Source organism: Plectropomus leopardus, chromosome 13 (genome assembly GCF_008729295.1).
Source record: "Plectropomus leopardus isolate mb chromosome 13, YSFRI_Pleo_2.0, whole genome shotgun sequence".
Lineage (NCBI taxonomy): Eukaryota > Metazoa > Chordata > Actinopteri > Perciformes > Serranidae > Plectropomus > Plectropomus leopardus.
This window is the reverse complement of record NC_056475.1, coordinates 80,049-95,062: the sequence shown is the minus strand read 5'-3', so window position 1 is coordinate 95,062 and position 15,014 is coordinate 80,049. Positions and strand designations below refer to the sequence as shown.

Below are 15,014 nucleotides of genomic sequence, written 5' to 3'. Positions count from 1 at the left end.
CCCCCGCTATGATTAACCCCTCCCCTGCCATCCTGTCTGTGACGCAGTTCCAGCCGACGGTGGCCACGTCCTCCCTGCACGCCCCTCCCTGTTTCCCCGTCACGCTGCACAGACCGCAAGTAAACTTCACAGCGCCACGATGATGGCACGCGCTGCTGAAGACATCTTGTGTTCAGATGATGATTATTCTACAGAAAAGTAAAAATAAAAACACGCATGTGAAGAAACAAAAAGGAAACATAATGATCCTAAATGATTTCAAACTTACGAAGCTGAACTGCGTTTGTCTGATTACTGATTTGATGTTGATGGTTTTTTTTTTATCACATTATTTCACCTCATACTGGTTTTGTTTTTGAAATTTTTTTATTTCACATTTTTTAAAGTTCACAACCTGAAACACAAACACATTAAGAGTTAAATTCATTTTATTTTGTTTTTCGTGTGTGTGTGTGTGTCTCAGCAGCACTTAGGCAGCACAATATAATCACTTTAAATGATGAAAACAGTCGGTTTTTCAAAAAAAATAAATCGCGTAATAACATTGATTTAAACTTAAACTTAAAGAACAAGCAACACACATAAAAAAACTATTTGTAATAAAAGTAAAATCGTGAAAACAATTTACATCCATGATTGTCATTATTGAATTATAAATTAATCAGTTGGGTGAGCCGCAGGGTTCTGTACTGGGAAGCAGTTCGTTTTCAGTGGAAAACTTAAAGTTTTACTCTTCCAAAACAGGAGGCGTCGGTCCGTTTATATGCAGACAATACTCTGTTGTACATGACCAAATGTTTTAATATTTCCTGCCAAACACTTTCAGTCTCATGATCATTGTTTTTGTGTTGTAAGCCTCACAAAAATGATTTGATTCACTTTTCTTTCGAGGTGTTGAAATTTCTACAGTGTCTCTTACACTTGTAATAATAAAAATACTGTTTATTTTTTAATGTTATAAATAAAAAATAAGTGAAAATTAAGAATTTGTTTTGTCAGAGTACCTTTATTTTTTTTTTATAGCTTCTGGTCCTGAACACAGAAATTCACCTAGATGATGTCACCATCAGATAGTTGGGGGAAGTAACTAAGTACATTTACTCAAGTACTTTACTTTACTAACTGTCCCGATGAAAGCATGTATCACCAGATGTTTGTGAGAAACGAAAGGAAAACCTGCTCCTTTAGATGTTGAGAAATGCTCCTTCTTCTTAGGGACTGTTCATTATCTATGAAAGGAGGAGGGATGTCAAATCATTTTCAGACTCATGTTTTTATTTTGACTTGGGGAGGGGCATACAATTTTAAATGGTCATATTTTGTAGTTATTTTTGAAAGCCATGTTGTCTTTTCTAACCCTAACCTTCTTTTGGGTATATGGTAATTTTGTTTTTTAAAGGAAGCATGTTTTTTGTGCGTTTTCTTAAAAATTTTGAGCAATATTTTCTTCTTTAACATTTCTGGTGACTTTACTTCTTCAAAAAGTTTTGGCAGTTGTTTTTTTTTTCCATTCAATTTTTTGGTGAGTTGTTTTTATCTTTTAAAAAATGTGGCAGTTCCTTTTTCTTTTAACAAGTTTGGGATTTTTTTTGTTTTTTTTTACTTTAAAACGTTTTGGGGGATATTTTGTTCTTTGAAAAATGTTAGCTATGTCTTAAGCATTAGTGATTCTTCTTTCTTTCAAATTTTTTGGGGATGTTTTTGAAAAAAGTTTTTGGTCATTTCTTTAAATAAAATCTGCATATTTTTCTGTTCTTTCGACAGTTTCTTTTCCCAGTTCTAACAGTCTCTGGCGCCTTCATGAGGGAGGAACGCCTCCGTCAGTCACATCACAGGTTTGACACTCAGTTAATGTCTATGATGACGTGACGGTCACACCTTGGTACCCGGCAGGTTGATGTCAGCATCTCCCTCCTCCTCCTCGCTGGCTGGAGGCGAATCATCAGATGCCTGAAAACCTCTGAAGGAGGGGCTGATGGGAAACCGTCTGAGCCAGCGAGTCCGTCTGACCACACCCATCCCCAGAGGGAGGTCATAGGAGGAGGAGGAGGAGGACGACGACGACGAAGACCTCCATTCTACTAAACCTCGCTCCTGTTTGGAACCTGGAGACACGAAAAGAAGAAAACATCCTTTAAAAACAAACACACACCGACAACAAACATCCAAAACTTTAAACACCAGAGCACCTGCAGCAAGCCATTGAGTTTTAACTTTTCATCAGATTTTCTCAAGAAAGATCTCGAAGTCTGAAACAAAGGCCAGGAGGCCTGTCCATCAGAAGTCCAAATCCAGGTGGGATAAACTCCTGCTGACACTTCATGTGTATTTTTACATCAATTCAAGTTCAGCAATATTATCACATTCATTAAAAGATTTGTTTTTTGCTCTGGACCAATCAAAATGGCGAGCAACACAAGTATAACCTGGAAGCCTCCCTTAAAGGCTTCGGTTTGGATCCAAAAAGCTGGAAACCCCTTCTTCAGGACTGACCTGCCTGGAGGAGAAAAGTCCTGGGAGGTGCAGGAGAAGCTCCTGTGTGATGCTGAAGAGGAAGCAGCAACATATCTGCTAAGAAAAGACTCTTGTGGCTGAAACTCGGAGCTCTGCATCCTCCCTGACCCGTCCATCAAGCCACAGAGGACTCTGGGCTCAGACCAGTTCTGTATACTGCCGCCTACCCTAACCCAAAACGCAAAACCCAACTCACTGAGATGAGCTACAGCCATCATTAACTATAATGAACAAACAAGTGTGTGTGTGTGTGTGTGTGTGTGTGTGTTACCTGCTATTGTGTTGTCAAGACAAAAAGCCAGAAAACCTCCAACAAACATCTCAGTGGACAGAAGAACCGTCAGGATCTGATCCAGCTCAGTCAGACCTGAAACCACAGAACTGGTCTGTAGATCAACATGTTCTCATCCCGACTCGTCACTTTGTCAGTGGACTTTCACGTCTACATGTTACACTCCAGGTGTCCTCCTGTGTCTGCTGTGGACTTTCCAGGACGCCGAAACCAAAATGGGGTCTTCATCAAGAGCACATCGTTAGGTTAAGGCAACAATGACTTTGGGGGGTTTAGAAAAACATCAGAAATTGACTCTGTATTCATAAAGTAAGTGAACAGTGGGCTCCTGGGTGAAAGTCTGGGAATTATTGGACCTTCCTGCTTCTCATATTACGTGTATATCGGCAGCGTTTGGATCTGATGGTGTCCACAGGCGTCATTTGGCAGCGACAGGTTTTCTTCAGCTGCAGTACAAACTCTCCACCCATCCACACATCATACAGCTGCAACTGATGCCATCCAGCAGCAGATCATGGAGCCACAAAAGCTGACTTTGGCGTAGGTATCTTACGCCAAAATCACTGAAAAAGCTGCTGGATTTGACAAGATTGGAAAGAGAACAAGCTGGTGGGATCTACACCAACACACACTTACTTAAATCTTAGTTTATCAATGAATACAGGAGTCGAATATTCAAACTTCCACATTCTGCAAGAGGAAACAAATACTTTCTGTTACACTCAAGGAAAGTAAAAACTTCCTGTTACAGTCGAGGTAAATAAAGACTTCCTGTCCTGGAAGAGGGATCCCTCCTCAGTCGCACATCCTGAGGTTTCTACCATGGTTTTCCCCGGTTACAGGGTGTTTTTGGGGAGGTTCTTCTTAGACAAGAGAGGGTCTAAAGGCAGAGGGATGTTGTACGCTGTAAAGCCCTCTGAGCCAAACTGTGTTTTCTGATAATGGACTCTATAAATAAAATTGACTTGAGTTGACTTGACTGTTACAGTTAAGGGTAAACAAAGACTTCCTGTTACAGTTGAGGGTAAATACAGACTTCCTGTCACATGTGATGGCTGAAAACAGGTGTTTATATATGTGAGAGTCTCACCTGTGCTGATGGAGTCCGGGTGTTCGTCTAGGTATGCTGGCAGAGTCAGACCGAAGAACATTGAAAACCCGAGAACAAAAAGATTTCTGGATGAGTTCAAATCCACCAGCTGCAGGTTAGACAGACCGACAGCTGTGATCATACCTGAGAAACGCCAACACACCTGGATTATTATCACACCACTAACACACCTGTACCTGACAAACACACCTGGATTATTATCACACCACTAACACACCTGTACCTGACAAACACACCTGGATTATTATCACACCACTAACAGACCTGTACCTGACAAACACACCTGGATTATTATCACACCACTAACACACCAGTGCAGGTGTATGTTAACCCTTCTCACCTGTGACGGTGACTCACCGAACAGCGTGCAGAACATTCCTCCGAGGATCGGATCGGGCAATGAGGCAAACAGAGCCGTGAACTTCCCGATGGATCCCAAAATTAACATGATTCCTGCTCCGTACTGCACCACCCGCCGGCTGCCCACCTGCACACAGGGGTTAATGATTCAAACGTCCTCAACATCAATTTGCCGGAAAACCCTTTTGGTTCGTCCCTTCATCGTACCACCACCATAAAAGATTTGGTACATCCCGACACACAGTCCGTCACATGCAGAAGGTCTCGCTTACCGTGGTGATGGTATAACCCATATGTTTCTACCCAATCAAAACAACCTCCTGCAGGGGGCATGGCCTCGGTTACCTTGGTGATGCCCAGAACGCCGATGTTTGGACTAGAGGAGGTAGAGCCATTTCCTGTCCCTAAAAGACCAGCGATGATGCAACAGACGCCCTCGGTGAAGATCCCCCTGAAACAAACAAACATCAGCACATGGTCCGCCAGGTAAGACGACATCACTTCCTGTTTACCAGCTGTCTCACCTGTTGATGGCATGGACCGGAGGGGGCGTGGCTCCAGACAGACGAGCGCAGGCGTAATAATCGCCGATCGACTCCACGATGCCAGCCATGGTGGCGCTCAGCATCCCCAACACCCCAGCAACCGTTACTACCGGCAACCCCCACTGGCCTATCAGAGATCAGGAGTAGCAGAGACAGGAGGTCTGTGAAAGCTGTGGGGCCTGTGATTGGCTGATGTCAGTGACAGGTGTGAGGCCTGTGATTGGCTGATGTCCGCAGGCTTACAGGGGTAGGGGACTCTGAACCAGGGTGATGACGCCATGATGTCACCACGGGCATCCGTCCGAGCCTTGTGTCCGTACCGATCTGGGTCGCTCGGCAACAAGTTGGTCAGAGTGAGAACGTAGCAAACGAGCCAGACGACCATGATGGCGAGAATTATCTGACAGACACTGCAGTTGGTTAGAAACATCACCAGACACATCACCTGACACGTCACCTGACACATCACCTGACACATCACCTGACACATGACCAGACACAACACAACACCTGATACATCACCTGAAACATCACCTGAAACAACACCTGACAGATCACTGGATTGGTCACCTGACAAACTGAAGTCACCTGACAAACTGAAGTTATTGCTCTTGGCCCCAAACACCTCAGACGCTCCTTTTCCAACAATGTAATTTCTATAGATATCATTACCATGGCCTCTAGCACAACTGTAAGGAACCTCGGAGTTTTATTTGATCAAGATTTATCTTTTGCCTCCCAAATAAAACAAACTTCAGGGACGGCTTTCTTTCACCTGCGTAACATCGCAAAAATTAGACATATCCTGTCCCAGACAGATGCTGAAAAATTAGTACATGCATTTGTCACCTCTAGGCTGGATTACTGTAACTCCCTATTATTCGGTTGCCCCAACAAATCTCTCTCCAACTGGTGCAGAACGCTGCTGCTCGTGTTTAACAGGAACCAAGAAAAGGGATCATATTTCTCCTGTTTCAGCTTCTCTGCACTGGCTCCCTGTGAAATCCAGGATTGAATTTAAAATCCTCCTCCTTACTTACAAAGCTCTAAATAGTCAGGCTCCATCCTATCTGTCACAGCTCATAGTTCCTTACCAACCCTCAAGATCACTGCGCTCTGAAAATGCAGGGTTACTTGTGGTTCCCAAAGTCTCCAAAAGTAGGACAGGAACCAGAGCCTTAAGCTACCATGCTCCTCTTTTATGGAACCATCTTCCATTTTCGGTCAGGGAGGCAGACACCGTTTCAACTTTTAAGGGTAGACTTAAGACCTTCCTCTTTGATAAAGCTCATAATCAGGGCTGGCTCAGGCTGCCTGGACCAGCCCCTACTTAGGCTGACATAGGTTTGATCTGCCGGGGGACTTCCTCTGATACGCTGAGCTCCTTTTCCTTCTTTGCCATCGGAAAATCATGCATGTCTGTTTACTGCATTGCCATTTGCAAGCGTAGCTTAGTCTCAGTAGTTTAGCTTAGCCTCAGTAGTTTAGCTTAGCCTCAGTAGTTTAGCTTAGTCTCAGTAGTTTAGCTTAGCCTAACATCTGTGATAGCTATGTGGTACTCTCACTACCTGGGGCTCGCGATTACAGAGCCTGGGTCTGTTGAACTGCACTACGCTAATCCTGTTGCCCCTCGGGAGCGTTCCTGCTCCCTTGTTTCCTAGTTTCCCTGGATCCTGGCCGTAACCTTGACTGTGCCTGACCGTGGTGATAGCTGTGCTGATGCTGTGATCCTGCCTTCGGTTGTGCTCGTGCTGTGGCTGTACTGATTCTGTGCCCCCCCGCTCGCCCTGATCGTGGTCTGGTCCTGGTTGCGCCGATGCTGTGATCCTGCCTTTGGACACCTCCCTATCAACATATGCATGAGACTGTTATCATCTCCCTCAACATCATCATAGAGAGCAATTACTAATTTCACAACTACCGTTATTGTAATATGACATGCATCTGTTTCTATTATTGCTGTGCCTCTCTCCCTCTCTCCCCCTCTCTCTTTCTCTTTCCTTTTTGTCATGATTGTATTTCATTTGTTATTTACGACATCTATCGCTCGTCTGTCTGTCCTGAAGAGGGATCCCTGATCATCCTCTGCTGCTCTTCCTGAGGTTTCTTCCTTTTTCCCCGTTCAGGGTTTCTTTTTCGGGAGTTTTTCCTCAGGTGATGTGAGGGTCTAAGGGCAGAGGGATGGTGCCTGCTGTGAAGCCCTCTGAGGCAAACCATGTTTTGTGATAATGGGCTCTATAAATAAAATTGACTTGACTTGAAAATTGACTGACACAACACCTAATACAACACCAGACTGACACATAACCTGACACAACATCCAACACCTCACCTGACTGACACAACACCTGATTCGGTTTGTTTGTTTGTTTGTTTGTTTGTTTGTTTGTGTGTGTATTTACAGGAAACATTTTGAAGATCTGGACTTTGGTGAAGGTCAGTCCTTTCTTCCTGCTGCTGTAAACAGGAACAGGAAGTGATGTCGCTCTCAGGTACTGAGCAAACAGCACAATGAGGAAAATACACCTGAGGACAGAAACAGAGAGATAGACAGTGACAGAGATAGAAAGACAGAGACACAGAGAGAGAGACAAAGACAGAGAGGCAGAAAGACAGAGTCAGAGAGAGAGACAGAAAGAAGGAGACAGAGAGAGAGACAGATGGACAGAGACAGAGACGGAGTGAGAGAGACAGAAAGATAGAGACAGACAGTAAGACAGATAGAGACAGAGAGACACAGACAGATAAAGACAGAGACAGACATAGAGACAGAGAAAGCCTGTTTACCTGTCAGACACATTGTAATTACACAGTATAAAATCAGATCTACAAGAGGACAGACAGTTGGACAGACAGGTGTCTCACAGTGCTGACAGGCCCCAGTGGGACCCGGCTCTGTCTCCAGCGGTGGTGAAGACAGACAGGCCGATCAGTGAGACAGTCGGAGTGATGGTGAGGGGACCGATGTAGTCCAGCAGCAAACCAGGTAACCCGAACAGACCAATCAGAAGCTCCAGAACACTGGACACCATGATGGCACCCTGGATCTACAACAAACAAACAAACAAACAAACAAACAAACAAACAAACAAACAAACAAACAAACACACAGACAGACAGACATGAAGACAAACAAGCAAACAAACAAACAAACAAACAAACAAACAAACAAACACACAAACAGACAGACAGACAAACAAACAAACAAACAAAGACACACAAACAGACAAACAAGCACACAGGCAAACAAACAAACAAACAAACAAACAAACAAACAAACAAAACAAACAAAAAAAAAAAACAAAACAAACAGACAACAGACAAAAAACAAAAAGCAAACAAACAAACAAACAAACAAACAAACAAAAACAAACAAACAAACAAACAAACAAACACACAAACAAAGAAACAAAACAAACAAACAAACAAACAAACAAAAGACACACAAACAGACAAACAAGCACACAGGCAAACAAACAAACAAACAAAAAACAAAACAAAAAACACACACACAGACAGACAGACAAACAGACAAACAAACAAACACACAGACAGACATACAAACAAACAAACACAAACAAACAAAAACAAACAAAAACAAACAAACAAACAAACAAACAAACAGACAGACATACATACAAACAAACAAACAAACAAGCAAACAAGAAAACAAACAAACAAACACACACACAGACAGACATACAAAGACAGACACACAAACAGACAAACAACAAACAAACACACACAAACAAACAAATAAACAAACACACCCAAGCAAACACACAGACAGACAAACAAACAGACAAAACACACACACACACAAGCAAACACACAAACAAATAAACACACCAACACACAGACAGACAAACAAACAAACAAACACACAAACAGACAGACAAACAAACACACCCCTGTGGTCCACTTGTTACAGACATAACATAATCAAGCCCATTGATCACAGATAATCAATAAAACTGATGGCATACCTCTCTGATGCGTGGCTGCCACACGTGTGATGTGTTGAGTGGAAGACTCCAGTTCCCATAAATCTCTTCTGCAGAGGAAAGAAACAACAAATCCCAGAATTCTCAATGTTCTGTTGTAGTTCAAGATGATGACCCAAACACAGAAGAGCAGGCGGGAGGTTCAGAGAAAAGGTGAGATTTCAAGCAGGTAACAATTAATGCAGGTAACAATTAATGCAGGTAACAATCAATGCAGATATCAATTAATGCAGATAACAATCAATACAGATAACAATCAATGCAGATAACAATCAATGCAGATAACAATCAGTGCAGGTAACAATCAGTGCAGGTAACAATCAATGCAGGTAACAATCAATGCAGGTAACAATCGGTGCAGATAAAAGAAACAAGACTGAAAGTACAGAAGAAAGAAGGACAAAACTGAACCACAACAAACACAGAAGGAACACAACCACGAACTCAGGTGGAAATCCACAACCAAACACCAGAGAGCCGGAAACAACATCATAAACACCAACGTCAACACAGAGACAAACAACGACATAAAAAAGGAGACAATGACATAAAGACAGATACACAATGACATAAAGACGGATACACAATGACATACAGACAGAGACAAACAACGACATAAAGACACAATAAAATGACATAAACACAGAGGAAAAAAAGACATAAACATGGAGACAAACAATGACATAAACACTGATACAATGACACAAAGACAAAGACAAACAATGACATAACGTCAGAGACAAAAAATGACATAAAAACTGAGAAAAACAAAGACATAAATATGGAGATAAACACAGAGACAAACGATGACAAACACAGACATAAACAATGACAGGAAGACAGAGACAAACATGGAGATAAACATGGAGATAAACACAGAGACAAACACAGACGAACTGATGAGGAATACACAGGACAGGGCAGGACAAATGAGACTAATGTGAGACAGGTGCCACAGAAAAGAGGCAGGAAGTAACACAAGACATGACACATCAGGAGTGACTCTACAAAATAAAACAGGAAACCGATCAAACAACATGAAACAAGAAAAAAAAACAGAAACAACAGAAAACTCCAAAACAAAAAGGATCACAACCCAAGGTCAAGACTATTATTATTTTATTATTATTATTATTATTGTTGTTGTTGTTGTTGTTGTTGTTATTATCATCATCAGGTGGACAGACAGACTGTCTCACCCTCCGGGGGACACTTCCAACGGTCCAGACTGAAAATCGCCTGAGCAGGAATCAGGAATGCAAACGCACTCGCCTGAACAGAGGAAGTCTACACAAAAACACAGAAACACACACATCAGTCTCACCTGACTCCATCAGTCTCACCTGACTCAATCAGACTCACCTGTTTCCATCAGACTATCAGTCTCACCTGACCCCATCAGACTCACCTGACTCCCACGGTGGTCTGGATCAGCGTTGTGATTCCGACGGTGGTGAAAATGGTCCCGACCAGCTGACTGATGGTGTTCTGGTCTCGACCGACGCACATCGCCTCGGCCAGAAGAAACGGCACTGCCACAGTGCCACTGAAGCATGTCAGGTAATGCTGAGAACAGGTGAGAACACATGACAGGTGACATTAACATCAGCCCTTCCTTCACTTGATTGGGCGAGCACCCGGCTCCCTGACCTGTCACTGGTCTTTGTTTCTGATGGTAAAAGGTGAAGAAAACATGGCTGAGCTGACACAAACAGTCCAGTTAAACCAGCTCATTAACATCCCTATCAGACTAGTCTTCACCCAGTTTTAACAGTTCCAGTTTACCCCTGGTGTTACCTGTAGTCCCAGTAGAATACACAGGTACCAGGGTGGGACGTCTTCAATGGTGTAAATCATGTCTGAACCTGCCCCATGTGCTCCTATTGGCAGCTTCTTATATCTGTCATCTTCCATCGGCAGGTCAACCACATCCGCTTTGTGGCTCCGCCCTGCTTTCAGGTAATCATGACTCTGATTGGACAGACAGACAGACTCACTTAAATAAAAGACATAAAACCAGCAAAGCAGAGGTGTAACACATGTTCATAATGTACAGCGAGCCAGTGAACTCTGGAATGTGAAAAAGTGTGCAAACAAACTATGAGCGGCAGTAACATTCAAGAAACCTATCGAGCCCTGAGCCAGCCCTAAAAGAGCTCTGAACCAGCCCTGAGAGAGCTTTGAGCCAGCCCTAAAAGAGCTCTGAGCCAGCCCTGAAAGAGCTCTGAACCAGCCCTGAGAGAGCTTTGAGCCAGCCCTAAAAGAGCTCTGAGCCAGCCCTGAAAGAGCTCTGAGCCAGCCCTAAAAGAGCTCTGAGCCAGCCCTGAAAGAGCTCCCAGCATGCTCTGAGCAAGCCCCGAGAGAGCCCTGAGCCAGCCCTGAAAGAGCTCTGAGCCAGCCCTGAGAGAGCTCTGAGCCAGCCCAGCTGTCGGGAGCAGATGTAAACATCTTGACAGGGAAACACTGAAACACTCTAATGTTTATTCAGTGGAGTAACGCCCAAATGGGAGGAGGTGAGGTGGCACACAGAGGACAACAGCAGTAAGACAGATGGGACCAGTTTGTCCTCTGAGGCAGGCCTGTCTTTCACATATGAACCTGTGTTTCTACTTACAGTTACACATCAATGAACCAGGCTCTGATGAAACATGATGAAACTGTTCATGTCAGGGGTGAGGTTGAAGGAGGACCAAAACAGAATGGGCAAACAAAAAGTGAGTTTTTAATGCTGATTTCAGTCTAAAATACAGGTTAAAAAAAAACAACAAAAAAAACAGTACAAATAAAGTAGGAATCAAAAAACCCAACTAACACAACCCAGGATCACTGGAAGAATGCAGGTGATGGCATAATGAAACAGAGGATCATGGCAGGAAAACAGCAGGGACAACAGCAGGACAATCACTACCACCATCACTACTACAGTCACGGGTACAATCACTACCACCATCACTACTACAGTCACGGGTACAATCACTACCACCATCACTACTACAGTCACGAGTACAATCACTACCACCATCACTACTACAGTCACGAGTACAATCACTACCACAATCACTACTACAGTCACGAGTACAATCACTACCACCATCACTACTACAGTCACAAGTACAATCACTACCACAGTCACGAGTACAATCACTACCACAATCACTACTACAAACACCTTCAGCATCATTACGACAATAGCTAATAAAATCACTACTACAATCACCATAATTATCACCATGAATACTATCCATACTACTATCACTACTGCTACTATCATTACTACTTCTATCACTACTACTACAACAATCATTACTATGCCTGTCACTCGTACAATCACTACAACTACTGTAACTACTATTATCACGACTACTACCGCTACTACAATCACTACTACCACCATCACCTCTTCTCATCACTACTACTTTTATCACTACTAATGTCATTGCTACAATCATTTCTAGTTCTATGACTACTACCATCACTACAACTATCACCTCTACTGCTATCACTATTACTATCACTACTACTACTACTACTACTACTACCAAACTACTACAATCACTACTACTACTATCACTGCTACTGCAATCAATACTACAATCACTACTATTACGACTACTAATATGACTATGACTACTATCCCAACCACTCGCACTATTATCATGATTACAATCACTACCACCACCATCATTCTCTAAATCAATTATTATCAATACTACTACTACTACTACTATCAGTGCTACTATTACTACGTTCCCATGTCCACCTGTCCATCACCTGTCCACTGGTTCATCACCTGTCTGTCACCTGTCCAAATGTCCATCACCTGTTCATCACATGTCCACAATTTTCATCATTTATCCACCTGTTCATTACCTGTCCATCTGTCCTTATGTCCACCTGGCAGCTTTGTTCAGAGACAATAATCAATGATCAGTTTACCTGTCTTGTGTCTTCCATTCCACCTGCAGCCATTTTACTTCCTGGACGATCGACCTACAAACACTGAGACAGAGAGGACAGAGGACAGGGGACACGGATGTTTCAGGTGAAAGTCTACACAGATTAACAACAGATTATTAACCACGTCTGTCTCTCTCTCTCTCTCTCTCTCTCTCTCTCTCTCTCTCACACACACACACACACACACACACACACACACACACACACACACACACAGAAACGTCTCCATGTGACAGAAACTCACTGAAACTGTTTATGATCGGAGATTATTGATTATCTCTGAGGTCCAGAGTGTAACTTCAACATACACACACAGACAGGTGAAGAGAGAGACAGACAGGTGGACACACAGACAGGACATAGAGACATACAGGTGGACACAGACAGGACATAGAGACATACAGGTGGGCACAGGCAGGTGGACACACAGTCAGGACATAGAGACATACAGGTGGACACAGACAGGTGGATTGGGTTGAGGAATAAATGATTGATCTGACAGGTGGATTTACTTACATGATAACAGGATGTTTACAGTGATGATACCGAGAGCAGCGAGCACTTAAACTATAAACCAAATACCTGCACAGGTGTGTGTGTAGTTGAATTACCTGTACAGGTGTGTGTGTAGTTGAATTACCTGTACTGGTGTGTGTGTAGTTGAATTACCTGTACTGGTGTGTGTGTGACTGAATTACCTGTACAGGTGTGTGTGTGTGTGTGTGTGTGTGGCTGAATTACCTGTACAGGTGTGTGTGTTTGTGTGTGTGTGTGACTAAATTACCTGTACAAGTGTGTGTGACTTAATTACATGTGTAGGTGTGTGTGTAGTTGAATGACCTGTACTGGTGTGTGTGGCTGATCACTAACCTGTAATCAGACTCACCTGTGTGTTGGTGGCAGTGGTTAATCAGCAGGTCAGTGTGACTCACCTGTCATGTGGAGGGATTGTCTTGGAAAAAGAAAGCTGCTCACTAACATGGATTCTGACACATTTGAGGACCATTTTTTCTGTGAATAAAAAAGTCAGAAATCTGAGAAACATGAGAGCAAAAACAAAAGAGTGGATTTGAATTTCTGTTTTGTGAAAACACTGAATCCAAATCAATAACTCAACAAATCATCAGAATTGCAGAAAGAAAACTGGTTTGAAACATGCAGGGTTTTATTGCATTAAACTTCTGCAGGTAAAACACAACATTGTAACTTTGTAACCTGTCGCCACTTTTTCTCAGATCAGACAGAAAAACATCTCTGAGGACAATTCAAACCATCAAATAACCTTCATATAACCAGTTCAGACCAGTTTAAACCAGTACAGACCAGTTTAAACCAGTTCAGACCAGTTTAAACCAGTGCAGACCAGTTTAAACCAGTGCAGACCAGTTCAAACTCGTCTAAAACAGTTCAGAGACCAGTTCAGAGACCTAGGTGTAGAGACAGACATGTATAAACTCTTCAGCGTTGGGACTAACACACCTGTTTGTGTTTATCCTCCTGATCAATAATCAATAATCCAGCCCACCGAGCCATGCTAACAGTCTTTATGCTAAGCTAACGTGTATCACTTGTCTCGGGCGTGTTCAGGTGCAGCAGGAAAGTCCAAGTTCTGAATGGATGATTGATTATTGATCCACCTGCTGATTGGACGAAGCAGTATAAACCCATATCTCTTTATAAATATAAACTCTTAAATAATTATTGATTATCAGGTCCATGTGATCGATCAGCGGCCTCTCAGCCAATCACAGCGCAGGATTCTCAGCCTCAGCAGCTCTTCAGAGACGCGCTGCAGAAAGACAGAGAGACAGAGACAGGTGTCACTGATGATGTCATCAGTAAGAGGCAGGTGCCAGTAATCAATAATCACTGATCAGTGGTCAATAATCAATAGTCATTGATCAGTAATCAATAATCCCTGATCCCAGAGCAGCAGCAGCTTTTATCTGTGATCAGTCTGTTATTGATGACATCACTCGCCTCAGTTCTGACTGGTTTGTGATTTTTAGGTCAAAGTTTGGATGACGCTTGAGCTGATGACTTCCTGTCAGACTCACTCTTTGATTAAACTCACCTGTAACACCACTTCCTGTTTCACATCAACACGCCTAAAGTCTGACCTTTGACCTCTGTCACTCCGCCTCAATCATCTGACTCTGCACCTCATTATACATACAGAAATATTTCACTATTTCCAGTGTTTAGACTGTACCTGCTGGTCTTATTCCAGT

The 15,014-nt window shown here is 42.9% G+C and overlaps 1 protein-coding gene across 1 annotated transcript; it reads right to left on the bottom strand.

Moving 5' to 3' along the window:
- Window positions 1-1,581: 1,581 nt before the first annotated feature.
- slc23a1 (solute carrier family 23 member 1) lies at window positions 1,582-12,809 on the bottom strand. Its single transcript, XM_042499614.1, is given in 15 exon segments — window positions 1,582-2,105; window positions 2,786-2,881; window positions 3,897-4,040; window positions 4,275-4,404; window positions 4,623-4,728; window positions 4,802-4,949; window positions 5,066-5,222; window positions 7,225-7,348; window positions 7,688-7,869; window positions 8,809-8,876; window positions 10,026-10,100; window positions 10,103-10,113; window positions 10,235-10,392; window positions 10,624-10,797; window positions 12,763-12,809. Coding segments are annotated over 15 exon segments (1,839 nt in total). The 5' UTR covers window positions 12,796-12,809; the 3' UTR covers window positions 1,582-1,872.
- Between the last annotated feature and the right edge of the window lie 2,205 nt (window positions 12,810-15,014).